Source organism: Eleginops maclovinus, chromosome 15 (genome assembly GCF_036324505.1).
Source record: "Eleginops maclovinus isolate JMC-PN-2008 ecotype Puerto Natales chromosome 15, JC_Emac_rtc_rv5, whole genome shotgun sequence".
NCBI classification, from domain to species: domain Eukaryota; kingdom Metazoa; phylum Chordata; class Actinopteri; order Perciformes; family Eleginopidae; genus Eleginops; species Eleginops maclovinus.
The window spans coordinates 6,052,007-6,067,724 of NC_086363.1; the positions used below are offsets into that span (position 1 = coordinate 6,052,007).

Here is a 15,718-nt window from a genome sequence, read left to right on the forward strand (position 1 = left end):
CTAAACCTCCAGAAGTCCAAGCTGACTGATAATCACCGGCAGGAATCCGGGAGTGCTGAGCCCATTAACAAGAGGAGATTTTTTTTTGCTTTAAGGGCAGAAAATCTCTATGTTTAACTCCTCTGCATTAGGAGCCAATTACACGGCTGAAAAAAATGACCTGGGGTAGTTTGGTGTCCAAGGTTGTTTGTGCTGACATTCTGCTTTTCAAATGCCACTCTGTTAATTATGCAAATGGACTACAAGGCCCCTGTATAAACATATACGCAGGCCCCTTTATGTGTACATAGTCCCATATATCCTGGGAGTTATTAGAGACAGCATGCCCTTGTTTCAATATAATAAAAAAAGAATTGAAATATGAAATGACCCCTCCGGCTGCAGCGAGCCTGCCTCTCCACTATCCCTCTCAGACTCTCAGGCCCTCACTCTCCTCCTCCCCTGTCCTCTTTTTCCTTGTGGTGCAGCTCCTTGCGCAGCGATGCTATGCGACACTGGCCAGCTTTAGAGAAGGCGAGTCCACATTGCATTAATTCTGAGCAGAGAGAAATCCAGTATCAGATGTAATGGGTTTGATTCCAAAGCCCTCGGGCGATGTTCTGCGCTGCTGTAATGGTGGTGCGTTTCGGCAGAGATCCTGCACTCATCAGAATGCTGCCTAACACACACACACACACACACACACACACACACACACACACACACACACACACACACACACACACACACACACACACACACACACACACACACATATACACACACACTCTCTCCTTTTCCTCGCATGTCTTCTCTCTCCATCTTTCCCTTCTTGTCTACTCTTCCTTTATCTCCATCCCTCCATTTTTCTCTTTCCTTGGATGACCAAAGGTGTACTCCACCCCGCCTCCGACTCTTCCCAACCTCCTCGCCATGTTGTTGCCTAATTACTGTTTCTAAACAAGGGGCTTTGTCCCCAGCAGTCCTGAATTAAGTGTCTGCTGCTCATTCACAGATGGATAATTGGTTTTTTTTTTCTTCCTCACTGACTTCTCCTCTTCAGCTGAGGCCAGATTTAGTCAGGTATTGTGGAGAAGGCATCATTGGATAATGTCGAATAAGCCCCAGGGTAAGTTTCCCTTTATGGTTTTTGCTTGTTTTTTTAATTCAAAAGCAGCCTGCCATGGTGAGCCGGGCACCTCTCCAAGACAACATATGATTGGTTTAGGCAGTGACAAGTCTAATTGTTTGCGCCAATCATTGCCATCACACTATGGGTGACAGAAACAAATGCACTGCCTAAACACTGATAAACTGTTGGCTAATCAGACACAAGTGCAATTTGATATTTTATGAAATATCTATCCAACATGCTTTATCATTCAGCAACATTATCCTGGTGTTTTCTTTTTAGGAATAGAGGCAAACTTTGGCTTATTGGGTGGAACTAAAGCTTTACAGATCTCCTGCATGCTTTATGCCTTTGGATGGATGTGCACCTTTTTCTGGCCTCTTACCAACTCCAGAGACCTAAGGGGAAAGACTTGAGACAGAGGTAATAAAAACAGCATCCAGAAATATCTCCCTTTAATCTCTGTTATTGAACAAGGTATGCTCTGTTTAGCATTGACGTGGCATATGACTGCTTCCTGTTCTTGTTTCTAATATAGTTTTGGGAGAGATTCCACCATCTGAGACATGTCCAAAGAGCCTAAAAATGCTTAAGCACCTCTAATGTTGCATAACACTATATAGAGCAAGCTGCTGTCCTCTGGCCTGCATCTGGAGCCTTGGGGGGGAAAAGGGGGGATTCCCTGAGCCCACCACAGAAAATAGGGGATGTTTACAACTTCCTCCGTCTGTTGGGGCTCCCCTTATTATTGTGATGGATGGTGAGGGAAAAGTGGAGAGCGATGGCCCTTGCCTCCTCATCACCTATCCATGAACAGCGAGCAGCTCGACTGACTGTGAGGCAATTACAGCGTCATTATAATGTGCACTTGTGCACAATCAAACACTACATAAACACAGTCCCCTATACACCAGATGGGGTCCCCAATGTCTTCAGCCTCCCTGCCTCCCCACTCCGGTATACATTTCTGCTCTACTATCTTCTCTGCTCAGCTCTGCCTCTCTGCACCAGCAAGGGAATTCCAGCCTTCCAGGAACGCTTGCCAGCTCTGGACCGTGGAGTGTGTCTGTTAGAGTGTGTGAGCGAGCATCTGTTTGCATTGTGTATGTCTGTGCATGTATGTGCACATGCTCACATGCATCTGTGCATAGTCACAGTTAACAAGGCCTCTTTAGCATTGGGCCCTCACCATCATTGACAGGCTGACAGATGTGCATGCTGTTGCGATGCCATGCTACACAGAGCAAGACCCCCTCACATGTTCTAGACCAGCAAATACCTTTCTGTCCACAAGCCTGAGTTAACTTTGGGAAAAGTAGATAATTAAAATATTGTTTTGAAAATGATAAAACATATGTAGAATTATTTTAAAGAGCAACAAAGCAGAAGTAGAACTTTCAGTTTAGTTGACTTCCAGTGATTAAACTGGCCTTGCTGCAGTGATGGAGAAGTGTACTGCAGGGTAACGTTGTGACATCGCTGGGTGTAGTTACACATCTGATACTAAAGCACTCACAGCGATAGTTGCAACCAAGGAGATCAAAAACACAGTGCTTTTCAGCCAGGCATTAAAGAAAAAGTTAAACGTTTTGGAGAACTATTTTCTATCGGGCCAAGAGTTAGATAAAATGATCAAAATGGAAGAAGAATGTAACATGGCTTGCATATTTTGAAGCTTAACAAAGTTTTGAAGCACAGGTAAAGATTCTGAAGGTAGACTAGAACTACAGCAAGTTCTTCAACTATCTAACCGGACAAAACTTGAAGTGTGAATCTGCATGAAGATGAATGTTGAAATGTATGTTAAGATGATCGTCCAACTTCAAATTTTTAAATGACATGCAGTAAAACTGAAAAACGTATTGGGGTTGTACTGGGGCTTTCAGAAGGAAAATAAGATCCACCGAGTCAAAAATCCAACTCAGGTTAAGACATCAGTTAAGCTGTGAAGGTCTATTTCATGTCCTTGGCTGCCTCACACCTCCTGTTGCTAATTGTAACACAATGGAAGAGGGAATTGGCTACTATATAAAGTGTGGAAATGGTGTCAGTTCTTTTGGTTTGGTCATTGGACACAGACATGGCAAAGCTTTTGAAGCGAGCCAGTCACGCAGGAAGAGTTGCCCCATTTCTTGCCACGGTTACTGTGCTCATGTTCGTGTGTTAATGAATTATGTATATTGATAGATTCCCAACAGAAGCTGGAGGATGGGCATTTTCTTTCCATGAGAATAAACAAGAGAAATTATACACCATGGAAGCGTGCAGCCAGCCTATAAATAGAAGCGGTTCTTTTTTCACCCGGGGATGTAGTTGCATTTTTTACAGGTCAGATTGTGATCTTCTCTTAAGACACTGCATTATGATTTAGCGGACACATCTCTGGGGGGTCGCAGCTCTCAGAGGGGCCCCTTTAATCTATAAATGCAGGGGTGCATCTCATAATAGTAAAAAGTGGTGTGAGGGGGAGGGGACTTTTACGGGGCCACAAAATGAGGCTTTCAGATTGAAACTGATACTGTCAATCAACAGGTGAGAGGTCAAATTAGAAGCCTCTGAGTAGCAGAGATCTTAAACTTCAGCTTCAAAAAGGGCATCAAACATGAGAAAAGTGAGTGGCGTCTGCTCGTCAGTCTCCCCTAAAAGCCTTCACAGGAAATCAATAGTGGTCTCCATAAGACTTAATCTGGGATCCACACTACTACCGTGGCAGGCGGCCAGCTGAGTGATGTGTGCGGTTTAAACGGCCCCCGCATCCGGTCCGCTTATCTGTAGGTGTCCTGCTGATCGCTCGGCTTTCTACTCATCTCGTCTGGGGTGCTTTTTTTTTTTTTTTGCTGTATCCCAGCCCTCCTCCATCTCTTCCTCCTCTTCCTCCTCCTCCCCTCCCTCTCCCCACTAAGTTCGATGCGATCGGCTCTGGGCCCTGCCGTGAGTTCTCGGTGCGGGCGACAGCGCTGCTGAACATGGCGTCAGACGGGATGATTTTAACGAACCACGACCACCAAATCCGGGTCGGAGTCTTGACAGGTAAACGCAGATATTCCCATCGGCTCTTTGACATTTTCCTCACATTTCTATGGATTAATTTCCGCCGGCTGTCCGTGCAGATCTTCATACATGTCGGCTGGTTTTTGCGTGGCTCTCGGTCTCTTGCTGGCTTTTGCAGCCTCTTGAAGGCGACGCTGATTTTCTTTCCTTCTTTTTATACCGGCATGCATTAATGTACATGCCACATTACATCCAGTGCTTGTGGTGTGGAAGCGATAAATGTGGGGGTCTCTGCATTGGTTTGTGTCCGCTCGTGTAGATGTTCTTGTCGAGCCGTTTTCACTGCTAAGGAACAAGAGCTCAGTTTATGTGTATTGAATAATTCATATCCCTATCTGCTTGTCAGAGCTGAAAATTACAGCTGACCGTGTGTTGTGTCGCTGCTAAAGATGCTCGGGCTATAGATTGCATTATTGACACCCAGCTGACCACAGTGATTTTTGAAGTGTTGCTCACGACAGTTGCTGAAGGTGGATGTGGTGATGAGCGCATCCTTTGGCCTATTAACAGCAGTGGATGATCTGAGGGGGTAAACTGTGAGAAATTACATCGGATGTGGCTTAATTTGTGAATGACAGTGCTGGCCGAGGAGTTTACATGACACATGATAACGGCTGTGGCTGGCTATGGTGTGGCTGAACACACGGGTAAATCCTCCTGACATTCCTCTGAATGCAACGCGATGACGGCGCGTCTCTCACTTACCAATATTGGAAACGTTATGCGCTTTGGATGCGATGTGCGGCTGTGAGGCATCGGATGGTGTTAGATCTGGTCGCCGCCGGCCTTCATTTTTTCCGTGTGTGTGTGTGTGTGTGTGTGTGTGTGTGTGTGTGTGTGTGTGTGTGTGTGTGTGTGTGTGTGTGTGTGTGTGTGTGTGTGTGTGTCTGCTTTGTCATGTTTCTGATCCTCAAACATCACGCCAGGCTTATCCAGCGATTGTTGTCATGATCGGAAAGTCATTTTTTTTGGAGGATATAGAGAGGGAGGGAGGGAGGGAAGGAAAGAGGGGGGGTGGTGGTGGGGTGGATGCATGTTAAAAGCTGTACATAGGAATACCCCCCTCCCTCCCTCTCTGCCTCCCTCCCTTTCTCTCTCTGTCCATCCTGTGTGAGGTTGGATAGATCAATATTTCATGCAAGCCGTGATCTCACACATACGGTATTCCTCCGTATGGAAATCCAGCAGCACGGAGGAGGTGGTAGGCGATGTGTAGCGATGGAGGAATAACTGTGTAGAGACCCTCTCCTGAAATCTGCCAGGGAAACCCCTACCACCAACAACACCACAACCACCCGTCGTCTCCTTCTCCATCCCTCCTCCTCTCCTGCTTTGGAAAGAGAGAGGAGGGGGGGCTGTCCATGGTGCTGAAATCCAGCGTCACTCACAAATCAGTGCGGTACTGACCCTACCACGGTAAATACTGCATCAGATAGATACACCCAGGGAAGTAAAGGGAGAAAAAACCCACCTCCAGTCACTTTTTCTCCTTTTCCATCTCAGCTTTTTCCTGTATGATGAGGAATTTGGAGTATATGTGAAGGAAAATAGTCGCAAACTGATGAGGATTTAGTGTTTGAAGCAGAAATAACATGGTTTCAGATAGTTTATTGTTATTTAGTTGGTCTTTTGCCGTAAATCGGTCACCAATTAGAGATTATATAATACCTATTACCTTTCTTTAACAGTACATTAATGCCCACACCACATCAGCAGAGGTTAATTCTCCAATTCCTCACTTGAATCCCCAACTGTATCCCTACTGTAGTGACAGATTGCAAGTGTGATCTCGCTGTGCAGTGTTGACATTTCCAGCATACATATGTCGATGTTGAGGTGCGCAGAGACACAACCGACAGGCTTATTTGTCTTTTTGATGTATTTGTGTGTGCTTATGGAGCAGGAAGGCTTGCACTGTCAGGGAAACAAAGCATCAAAGGAGTGAGCAAAAAATAGGGGGGAAATGGTGCATGGTGGCATTAAGTTGCCATGTTTTACCTGACCCTTAGCCTTTTAAGAATCTAATCGTGGAAGGATTACTCATGGTTACTCAAACCGCTGTGTTATTTATTTATTTTATTTTTTTGTGAGTTGATTCATTTTGACAGCAAAACGTCCCCTGCTGTGCTGCCAGGAGCAAGCAAAGCTCCGAATATTCAGGTTGGATCTCTCTTATAACGCAGAGTCTTTGTCGCCACACCTCAGTCTTACACATCCACTAGTCATGCCATTAGTTTGCTGTGTTATAGGTCCTGTGTGAGCAGAATGCTAATAGATTTTGTAGCAGTGCTCAATCTCCCTTCTTGTGAGGGTTAAAGGTCAGCTGTCCACTCCTGCATTCAGTCACCATCGATGAGATGAGACCTTGGCTCACCCTCCTCCATCACTTAGCCCCACATCCCTCCAGATAGGTGACACAGCCCAGGGGACATCTCTGTTTAGACCCTGGACACACAGTGCCAGGGAATTGAGGCTGACATGTCCAACAATGTGTGTGAGTTTGAAATAATGTACGACATTTTGAATAATTTTTTACGAGGGAAGGGAGGAAACTTCCTACAAGATCATTTGGGTAAACATACTGTAATTTGTCAAAGATGTCACACTGAAAACGTGACCTTTGTCAGAAGGGGATGGGAGCTTCTCACACTGTGTTTGACCCTCTATGAGGATTGTGTTTTTCTATCTACTGGTTTCTAGGTGCTCGTGTGTATGTGTGTGTGTTTTGCGTATTTTGATGCACGAGTGCTCAGTGCCAAGTTTCTAGCTTTCGGTGTTTCTTCCTGTTGAGCATGAGTTTTAATTGTCCTGTGTCCCACTCCCTGGGCCTGCCTCAGGCGGGCACACACAGCTACACACTCACTCACTTCAGCTGAATATGTGCACCCTAATTGGTTGATGCATGTGTATTTGTGTATGTAGAGATACAGTTGTAGATAAAGAGGTGGTGAATTGTGGCCTCAAGTTCGTGACAGGAAAAGGACCATACAAACATCCAAAGATAAATGACTTTTTCCTATAGTGGTGCTCGGTTGCTAGTCTGACAAAGTATGGTGCATAGTGAGAATTCATAATGCTATGTCTTGGCTTGAAAAGGTATTTTTCGTGTAGATATTTCAAGATTTTTCCGGGAAAAGTTCTACCAATGAGAACCTAGGCTGAGTTACGCCAAACGTTTGACACACACCAGCTGAGCTTTTATGCATTTGTAAGCATGCACAGTGTAGAGTGTGCACACGTGAGCGTGCCCTTTACAACTGTGGTATGTGCATATGCATGTGACTCTTCTCTGCTCTTTGTCTTTCTGCACTAATACTGCACTCTGGAAAACACAGCTTAGCAAATCCCCCCAGCCCCAAATATAGCTACTGTATGCATACCTTCCATGATCACACACGGAGAGAGATAGCGGAAGAGAGGTTGGCACAGAGAGAGAGCCCTGCAAACAGCATTCAGTGGTTTTTAATCAGTACAAAGCCAGTGTGCATGTGTGGGACCATGCAGTATTATTACACGGCAACTCTCGATGCATGGGCCGCGGATGCTCTTGGATGTTTAGCTTGATTTACAGCCCATAGAAACCTCCATTGATGCTGTGTGTGTGTGTGTGTGTGTGTGTGTGTGTGTGTGTGTGTGTGTGTGTGTGTGTGTGTGTGTGTGTGTGTGTGTGTGTGTGTGTGTGTGTGTGTGTGTGTGTGTGTGTGTGTGTGTGTGTGTGTGTGTGTGTGTGTGTGTGTAAACTCCAGCCCTTCCTCAAAGAGACACGGACACGCAGTCAGCACCGGGCTTCCAATGAGGAGCCAGGGCAGGAAATCTCCACTCTGCGACAGACAGCACACATATTTTCCCTCTTCTTTCTTGCTCTGTGTATCATCTCTCCCTATCCCTCTCACGCTCTTCTATTTTTTTTAGCCTCAGTTGTTACAACTGAGAGAGGCTCAGGGAAGTGTGGGCGGCTCTCTAAACTTACATGTCTATCAGAAAGACATGAATCGACAGCAGGCAGGCTTCCCAAAACAACCACATTTAGATCACTCTTTAAACCCCTCTGTTAATAGAACAAATTCTGTGACTAGCTTTTATTTTGGCGATGAGTGCCTATTTCCCGATCAAATGTGGTCAGCATTTTGTTGGTCTGTTAAAAAGTCTGAAGGTTAGCCCAAGGAGGTGCTCTTTAGAAAAGGATTTGGGAAATCATTATGACTAGTTGTAGACACCATGCCTATGAAAAATACACATATTGATCGGCCATATTGAAAGAGAAAATGATGAACACAAAACTGTGCAGCCCCAGACTTAATTTGTTAAATATGATTTGTCCTTTTGATGTGTTCCTCTTGTGTACACGTGTCCATGCACGTTTGCAAGTATGTGTCCTAGCCTGCTTGTGTGTACTTCTCTGGCCGCAGATGGGATAATAACTATTTAATCTGCTTTTCCACATAATTTAATCTTTGGAGTTTGTCCCAAACTCACCTTAAGAGATCAGCCGCGAAAAAGACTCGCTACAGAGACAGGAGTCAAGTCAGCAAGAGGCGACCTAGCGTGCCAGATCACCTTGACCAAAAGTAGGAGACGCCGTCATCTGTCACTGAACGGTGTGGGTGGCTGCCAGGTTATGGAGCAATCTCCTCTCGCGGTCTCTCTCTGAATGACTCAATCTACTGTTAGCAATACAAGCCAAGAATTTTACAATTAAAGAGAAGCTACTATCCGGGGCACAATTTTGACATCATCTGACTGTGACATGCAGAAGATTACCCCCCAAACCTGCTTTTATTCTCAGTTAGGCATTAATACATTTCCCAGAATGCTTACACCCAGACTGTGCAATGGAAATATGTCCCAGTGTGTCTGAGCATTTAAGCTTTGGGTCTCACGTGTTGTAAGCGTTGATGGCAGAGCTGTTCCTTTCGATACATGGCATGCATCAGTTAGGAATTTCCAGCATTTCCCAAAACACCTTTTTTTGTCCGTTGCAAAGAAAAGACTCACACTAGGAAGAAACATTTTTATATGACATTTGGTATATCTTATAATATTTGTAAAACGTCCGCCGTAGGAGGTCATGCTTTCAGTTTGGGTAAACTACTGTCCTCAACGTCTATAAAACATGGTGAAAGGGTTAAGCAGGGGCCAATGAAAACCCCATACATTTTGGAGTCCTTCCAAATCATTGTGCATATAACAAATTCATTTTCACTTTGGTTAACTTTGTGTGATAGAACATTTGGCCTTGACTTGCCCTTCTGATTAATTTTGAGATACAAGCGTAAAATCGTCCGCATGTTACAAAGCTGTGGTTACACCCGCTGAGCTCCTGACTCTTGTGAAAAGAAGAGCTGAGTTCAACATGTATGGGACGTAGCACATAGCTGTCTACAGGCTCCCTTAAGCCAACCGCGGTCAGTTTTCACAAGAACAGTTGTATAGAAACGTTGACTTTCTAAATTGGGAGATAAAAAGCTTCTGCTGTCAAACACAATTCTAATATTGGTAACATCATCTTGTCTGCTTTTGTCCAGATACCCATGGCGAAAGACACAAATACTCCATCTGTCTGTAAAGCAGACTCCAGCCCCTTAGCGACAGGATCTAAAAAGATGTATAAAAATGGTCACTATCTTGTTCTTCACCATTGAAATAACTAAATCTGTGCCTTGAAATCGCTAAGCCATTCACATATTTGTAAAGTCTTTATGAACTCCCTCCCTACCACTGGTCCGTCTATCCTCCCATTAGCATCACAGTTATTATTCCTTCCCGTTTTTCACCCTGTTGGCAATGAGACAGCCAAATGTAATATCCTGACATGGATGACATCATGAATGAAAAACACAAAATAGATGTTAACATTCGCTTCACTGGTGATAAAAACATACGTGGTTTGGATGGGAATCAGAGAGCCCCAGGCATGAGTCTACACACTAGCATGATTTTTTTCATGCTTTGACCCAACTCTCTATGTCTGTCTATGGTTGAATCATCTCTAAGCTGCTACTGGGGTGTTCCCTCGCAACAATATGTGGGCATCTGTTCAACAATATGCTGGTTTGAGAGGGATACACTTGGAAGAGAAGAGACAACCAGGGAAGATGGGGGAAAAAATGGGCATACACTTGCTCCTGCTTCATGTTTCTCATCCAATTGTACTGACTTGAATATATGTTTCATGTATATGTCTAAACATTGATAACATTGGCATTTAAAGGGAAATAAATGGTTGCATTGTCAGAGAATAAGCTCGCACCTGAATGGTTTTATCCGTTGTTATTAATACTAGAAATGTATTTGATCCGTTTGATTGCATGTGGTCAGACAGGGATTTATCCTTTGTTTTGGGTGGGGCTCATAGTGTAGCAGTGATTAAAACACAACTGACCCTTCACTTGTTTGTTCTTTCTCTTTCTCCCTGCATCACACACACACACACACATAGCTGTGACAGTGGACAGCAGTATGGCAGGCAGACCACACGACCAGAATACACAATGCAGGATCAGGGACACGAACACAGAATGAGAATTAAGTCTTCACTGCAAAGGAATTATTTTCAGCTTCGAGAAGTGGGGAGTGGAGTGTGTGTCCGGGTGGGAGGGGGTGACTCTCCTCCCCTTTTGCACACACCCCTCTCTCTCTCTCTGCTTTCACAGGCCATGGAAATAATCCTCCCTCGCTGTGAATATTCTTTAATTGGGATGAGAGTTGGAACAAGAGGCAGACGGTATTCGGCGGAGCAGAGTCTCTTGTAGGCTCTTGTCAGCTCTCCAGAGAAGAGCTCCATCGGGGCTGCCTGGAAAAGCTATTCCCAGACTGGATGCGTAGGTGTAGGAGAGTCGGTCCGTTCCGACTCCCTCCTGGCCTGAAGCAGTGTTACAGTCTGTCATTCATTTGAGGTGATAATCACAAGAGGCTAGTGCAGACAGAAAAATGAAAAGAGGAAGATTGTGCGTGATATTTTTGGGAGTAAGCAAAAAAGCAAAAGAGATGCTGGTAGATTTTGTGTCAGCACTTATCTTGTTTTTACAGAAAAACTTGCATTGGACATCCAGAGCTTGGGGCTATTGTTTGCTATTTTTGTGTTAGTGATAAACAAGAAATTCTAAAATGAGTTGTTACACCTTCCAGCAAGTGTTCCATGAGTGGTGAGGTACCTGTCCAAACCCTTTGACTCAAATGTTTTGCAACTTCCTGGGTCATTGCAGGTGAAGTTCCCGGCATTAAATTCCAGATAAACATATTCACTTACACATGTGAAAGGGAAGAACATCTACTTTAGCAAAGCTGTATGCTCCAGATAAAGACTCTGTCACTTGGTGTGCGCCAAGGTCAGACTATTTCAAATTATACATATGGTTGTTTGTAAGAGCACCTCCTCCCCAAAATGAGTTTCTGGTTGGCTGGCATTTAAAGTGGAAACCTCACAAGGATTTGTAGCCCTCTCCTCGACATCTACTGAGTGAATGTATTATTTGACAAGGTTCACTCTTGTTTTACCTTGGTTTTTAGCACCCTCTGTCTTTACCTGCTTTGCATCCTCTGTCAGTGGTCCCTTCTGATGTGTCTTTATATAGCCACTACATAGTGCACTTTATAGCAGTAGTCAAAAACTTGTCTTTTGTGACTTTAAAACATTTTTATTCATAATCTGAATTGCAAGTGATGCCAGATTAGCATTTTGTGATGTGGCAGAATCATTTCCAATGCAAATGTTCTCTTTCCAATTCTATTGTGTCTCAAAAAACCCTAACCCTAACCCTTTGGGGAGAGATACCATTTCTGTACTGCTTTTTGAATGTACGTTTCATTATTTATAGTTGTAGGTTCCAACATATCTTTCCAGTATCATTAAATGCTACCTCCCTTTACTGAAGAAATCAAACTAATTCCTGTTTTTGACATAAGTGCTACAACAATGGTAATGCCTAAAGGACATTTTCCTTTTTCAGAGAAATTACACTTCCTGGTTTATTGTTTTTTACACTGCTCCGGAGAGATGACTATCCCCCCCATCCCCACCACACTTTGCTTGGGTCGGTCCTCGCGATAACCTGTGCAAGCAGAGAAGCCGCTGAGTGATGGCGATACAGATCGAGATAAAGATACAGCGGTGCGTTTTAACTGATGAGTCACTCTCGTGGCCCGCTGCCTCTGGATCCCGTGTCCCAGCTCGAGGTGTTAATTAGGACTGGAGGTACAGAGGGGAGTTGGAGGATGCAGGAAGGATGGGGAAAAGAATTAGAGAAAAACTGAAAAAAGTCATTGATTCATCAGGGTTGCCTCGTGTGCTGCCATGCCGCCTCACGTCTTTATCAGTCCTAGGCTAATAGGTGTCTGAAACGTATACCTCCCTCATGTTTCACTTAGGAGAGGTCAGCTCATCTGTATCTATCATCCATCACAGGAGGGGCGGGGTGGTGGCTGTTGTCACAAGGAGCCCCTAATAGAGATCAGGGGCTAGGCTAACAGTGCTTACAGTCCACATAACACTGTGTAACCATTTTGTAGCCATAATAAACCATTTGGAATACCCACATTTTGACATTAGTCAATATTAGATCTGCTTTATCTGGTTGTTTGTAGCTTTGTGGTTTTAACATGTTCTTGACTAGCTAACATCCCATGTTTAATCTGGTCAATTTAATCATTCAAATTAGAGAATTTGAAGCTCCTTGAGCCACAAAGCAACAGTTTTATTCTCCTCCCAAACCATCAGCAGTGACGAGGATCAGAAGCTGAGGAGGGAAATACCTCTCAGATCTTCCATGTAGTGCAGCAGCTATTGAATCTGGCTCTCTGCTAGAAGAGACAGGGAACTTCAGTTATGTCAACATCACTCAGGTTTTCAGTATTTTGAAATTTTGTTGCTGTTTGCCAAACAGAGAGAGAGAGTTGGGGGTAGTTTGAAGAGGGTTGGGGGGTGGAACACAAGAGACAGAAGAAGCAAAACTAGTCAAAATGAATCTTAGGCAAGTAAATAAATTGCACAATGTGTGTAGCTTTCATCCCAAAAGATGAGCATGACAAAATGTGTACTTTTTATTTTTAAAGGGGCCCATTTTTAGGATCATATTTGTATTGTGTGTGTCTACTGTGACATGTTTACATGCTTTAATGTTCAAAGAGCTCTTCTTTGTTCTCATACTGCCTGTGTTGCAGCCCCTCTTTTCACCCTCTGTCTGAAACCAGAGCCTGGACTGCCCTGATGGCCGGCTCCGTTTTGATTGGTCAACCGTTAAAGATTTCCCGCCGTAGCGTATCCCATATAATGTGTCGGATCGATGGCCAAAGCGTTACAACAGAAGTAACCAAAGGAGTCCCATCGAGGCGTTGGAGTGTGTGGGAGATAACTTTGGGATTTTACACGGACGCTTACACAACACAGGAATGGGAAAAAAACAACAAAATGTAATAGGGCCCCTTTAATGTAACGCATGCAAACAACACCCCATAGGAAAGCTTGAGGTAAGGAAGCGTTGGACATCCAAACAAAGACAAGTGTCTGTACCAAGAAGAAGCACTGCTAGAAAGATGTGTGACTTCTAGCTGTCACCCTTGGCAACGGCCCTTCCTCTCCTTTTTGACCCGCTGCCAGGGTGTCCATTGGCTTGTCACTTGTTTAAACTCCCTCCCTCTCTCCCTCCTCCCCTCCGTCCCTTCTTCCCGAGGCCCACAAGACCGGCCATGTCGAGGTGCAACGCGCTGATTGATGTATGTGACACACGCTTCCGGGAACCACCGTAGTTGTTTGAATTGGGGAGTAGTGTTTCTATTTTTACCACGGCAAATGCAAAAGTGACGCGTTGAGAAAGGGAGGATGATTTGGAAAAAAATCCCAAATCCACACAATGTTTGATGGTTCTCAATTCAGAAGGCTTTTCCCTGCAGTGTTTACAGTTGCTAAGGAGTGAACGCTGTGATTGCATTCATAATTGACAGTAATTATATCAGTCATTGGCTTGCTCACACATTTATATTTACATCACTTTCACTAATCAATTCCATATCAATGATAATTGAAATCAAGTTTGGAGAGTGTTACAAGACTTGGGAATTCGGAGATAAATATAACGCTCTCTCCTTCCCACTCTTATATCACATATTATCTCCAACCATCTTCCTTTTTCTTGCTCGCTATTTTCGTCCCCGTCTCCTCACCTTCCCCTCTCGAACCACCTTTCTCACTTTTTTAGCTTTAGCTGTCAACTCACTCCATCTCACCGGCGAAGCGAGGGAGCGAGCGAGCAGTGTGAGGAGAACATGTACATGTGAATAATGGAGAAGGCCAGCTTCTCCCTAACGAGGTGTGTTTGATGGCCGACCTCAGCCCAGAGTGTGTGTGTGTGTGTGTGTGTGTGTGTGTGTGTGTGTGTGTGTGTGTGTGTGTGTGTGTGGTCAAGGTGTTCTCCCATTCTCCTCTATTATTCAGCGTCATGCCTTTTCTGTTTCTACCACAAAACCCTTTCAGATCATGCCACCTGGGGATCAAAATTTAATAGATAGCCGCCCACACAGTGCATCACTGGCACAAATGCTAATCCCATACACGCACACACACTAACACACACACAAGAACCAGTTTGATTGACATGACATGACGTGGATCAACAGCTGTGTTGCCATTTGCATCATTCATGGTGTTGCCACAGGCATGACTGGTTGTTTTCAATCTGGGCATATGACTGTGTACATTTGAAAAAAGTGAGTCAGGGAGTTTCTCACTCAATTGCCTCTGTTCTGCTTCATCGCCGCACCTGTTCTTTTGTATTGTGCCTTTTCATATTGCCGCAGCAGATTTATGGAGAGAGAGAAGTCTTGTAAATTCCACATGAATGCGCTGAAAAGCTCGAAGTCTGATTTTGGCACCAGCACTTAAACGCAACATAAATTGGATGATGGGAGGACGTCTGAAGAGTTGAAATGATCAAGGCAACTGACAAGGCAAATGTATCAGGAGTGTACTTGTTAGAGGATCAACACCTTGCGATTTTACTTCTCTCTGTTTTACATCATTGTTTAATTTAACATGGACTCATAAATAGACCAATCAGGACATTTGAACATACTGACTTGGGTTCCTGAGTATTGTTTTGCACTATTTTCTGACCTTTCGTACAATAGTTTAGCTAAGTAATGAGGAAGTAATCTACAGATTGAATGGTTAATAAAAAGAGTTGTTAATTGCAGCTTCAAGGTTTATCCAAACAAGGCTGTAATGAAGAAATAACTTGACGCTACAAAGTGTGTTTTAAAAAGCATATAGATAGCTGTTCTGAGTTGATGAAGTTGGTATCTGCATTTTCGGATCATTCTGACAGCACATGACTTATCTAGCAATGTAAAAGAAAGTGGAACATAATTCACGAGTATCGGGTCGTCTCAACAGTGTGTTTTTTACATCATACATTCTTCTAATTTTCTAGAACGTAGGGCCAGTGGTTTTTCCGTTATCCCGCAGAATGTCAAACAGACACAAAGACAAAACAAGCCGAAAACATTACATCCTTGGCGGAGGTAATAATTGGCATACTAAGCAGTAATCATCAGTTGTAGACC

The 15,718-nt window shown here is 44.1% G+C and overlaps 1 protein-coding gene across 3 annotated transcripts in view; it reads left to right on the forward strand.

Moving 5' to 3' along the window:
* Nucleotides 1–4,031: 4,031 nt before the first annotated feature.
* Nucleotides 4,032–15,718, forward strand: part of gphnb (gephyrin b) — a 79,523-nt gene continuing 67,836 nt past the window's right edge. For all 3 annotated transcript variants that reach the window (XM_063902795.1, XM_063902796.1, XM_063902797.1), the window contains exon 1: nt 4,032–4,141. In XM_063902795.1, coding sequence (XP_063758865.1) covers nt 4,078–4,141 — 64 coding nt within the window. In that variant the 5' untranslated portion in view covers nt 4,032–4,077. The remainder of the gene's footprint in view (nt 4,142–15,718) is intronic.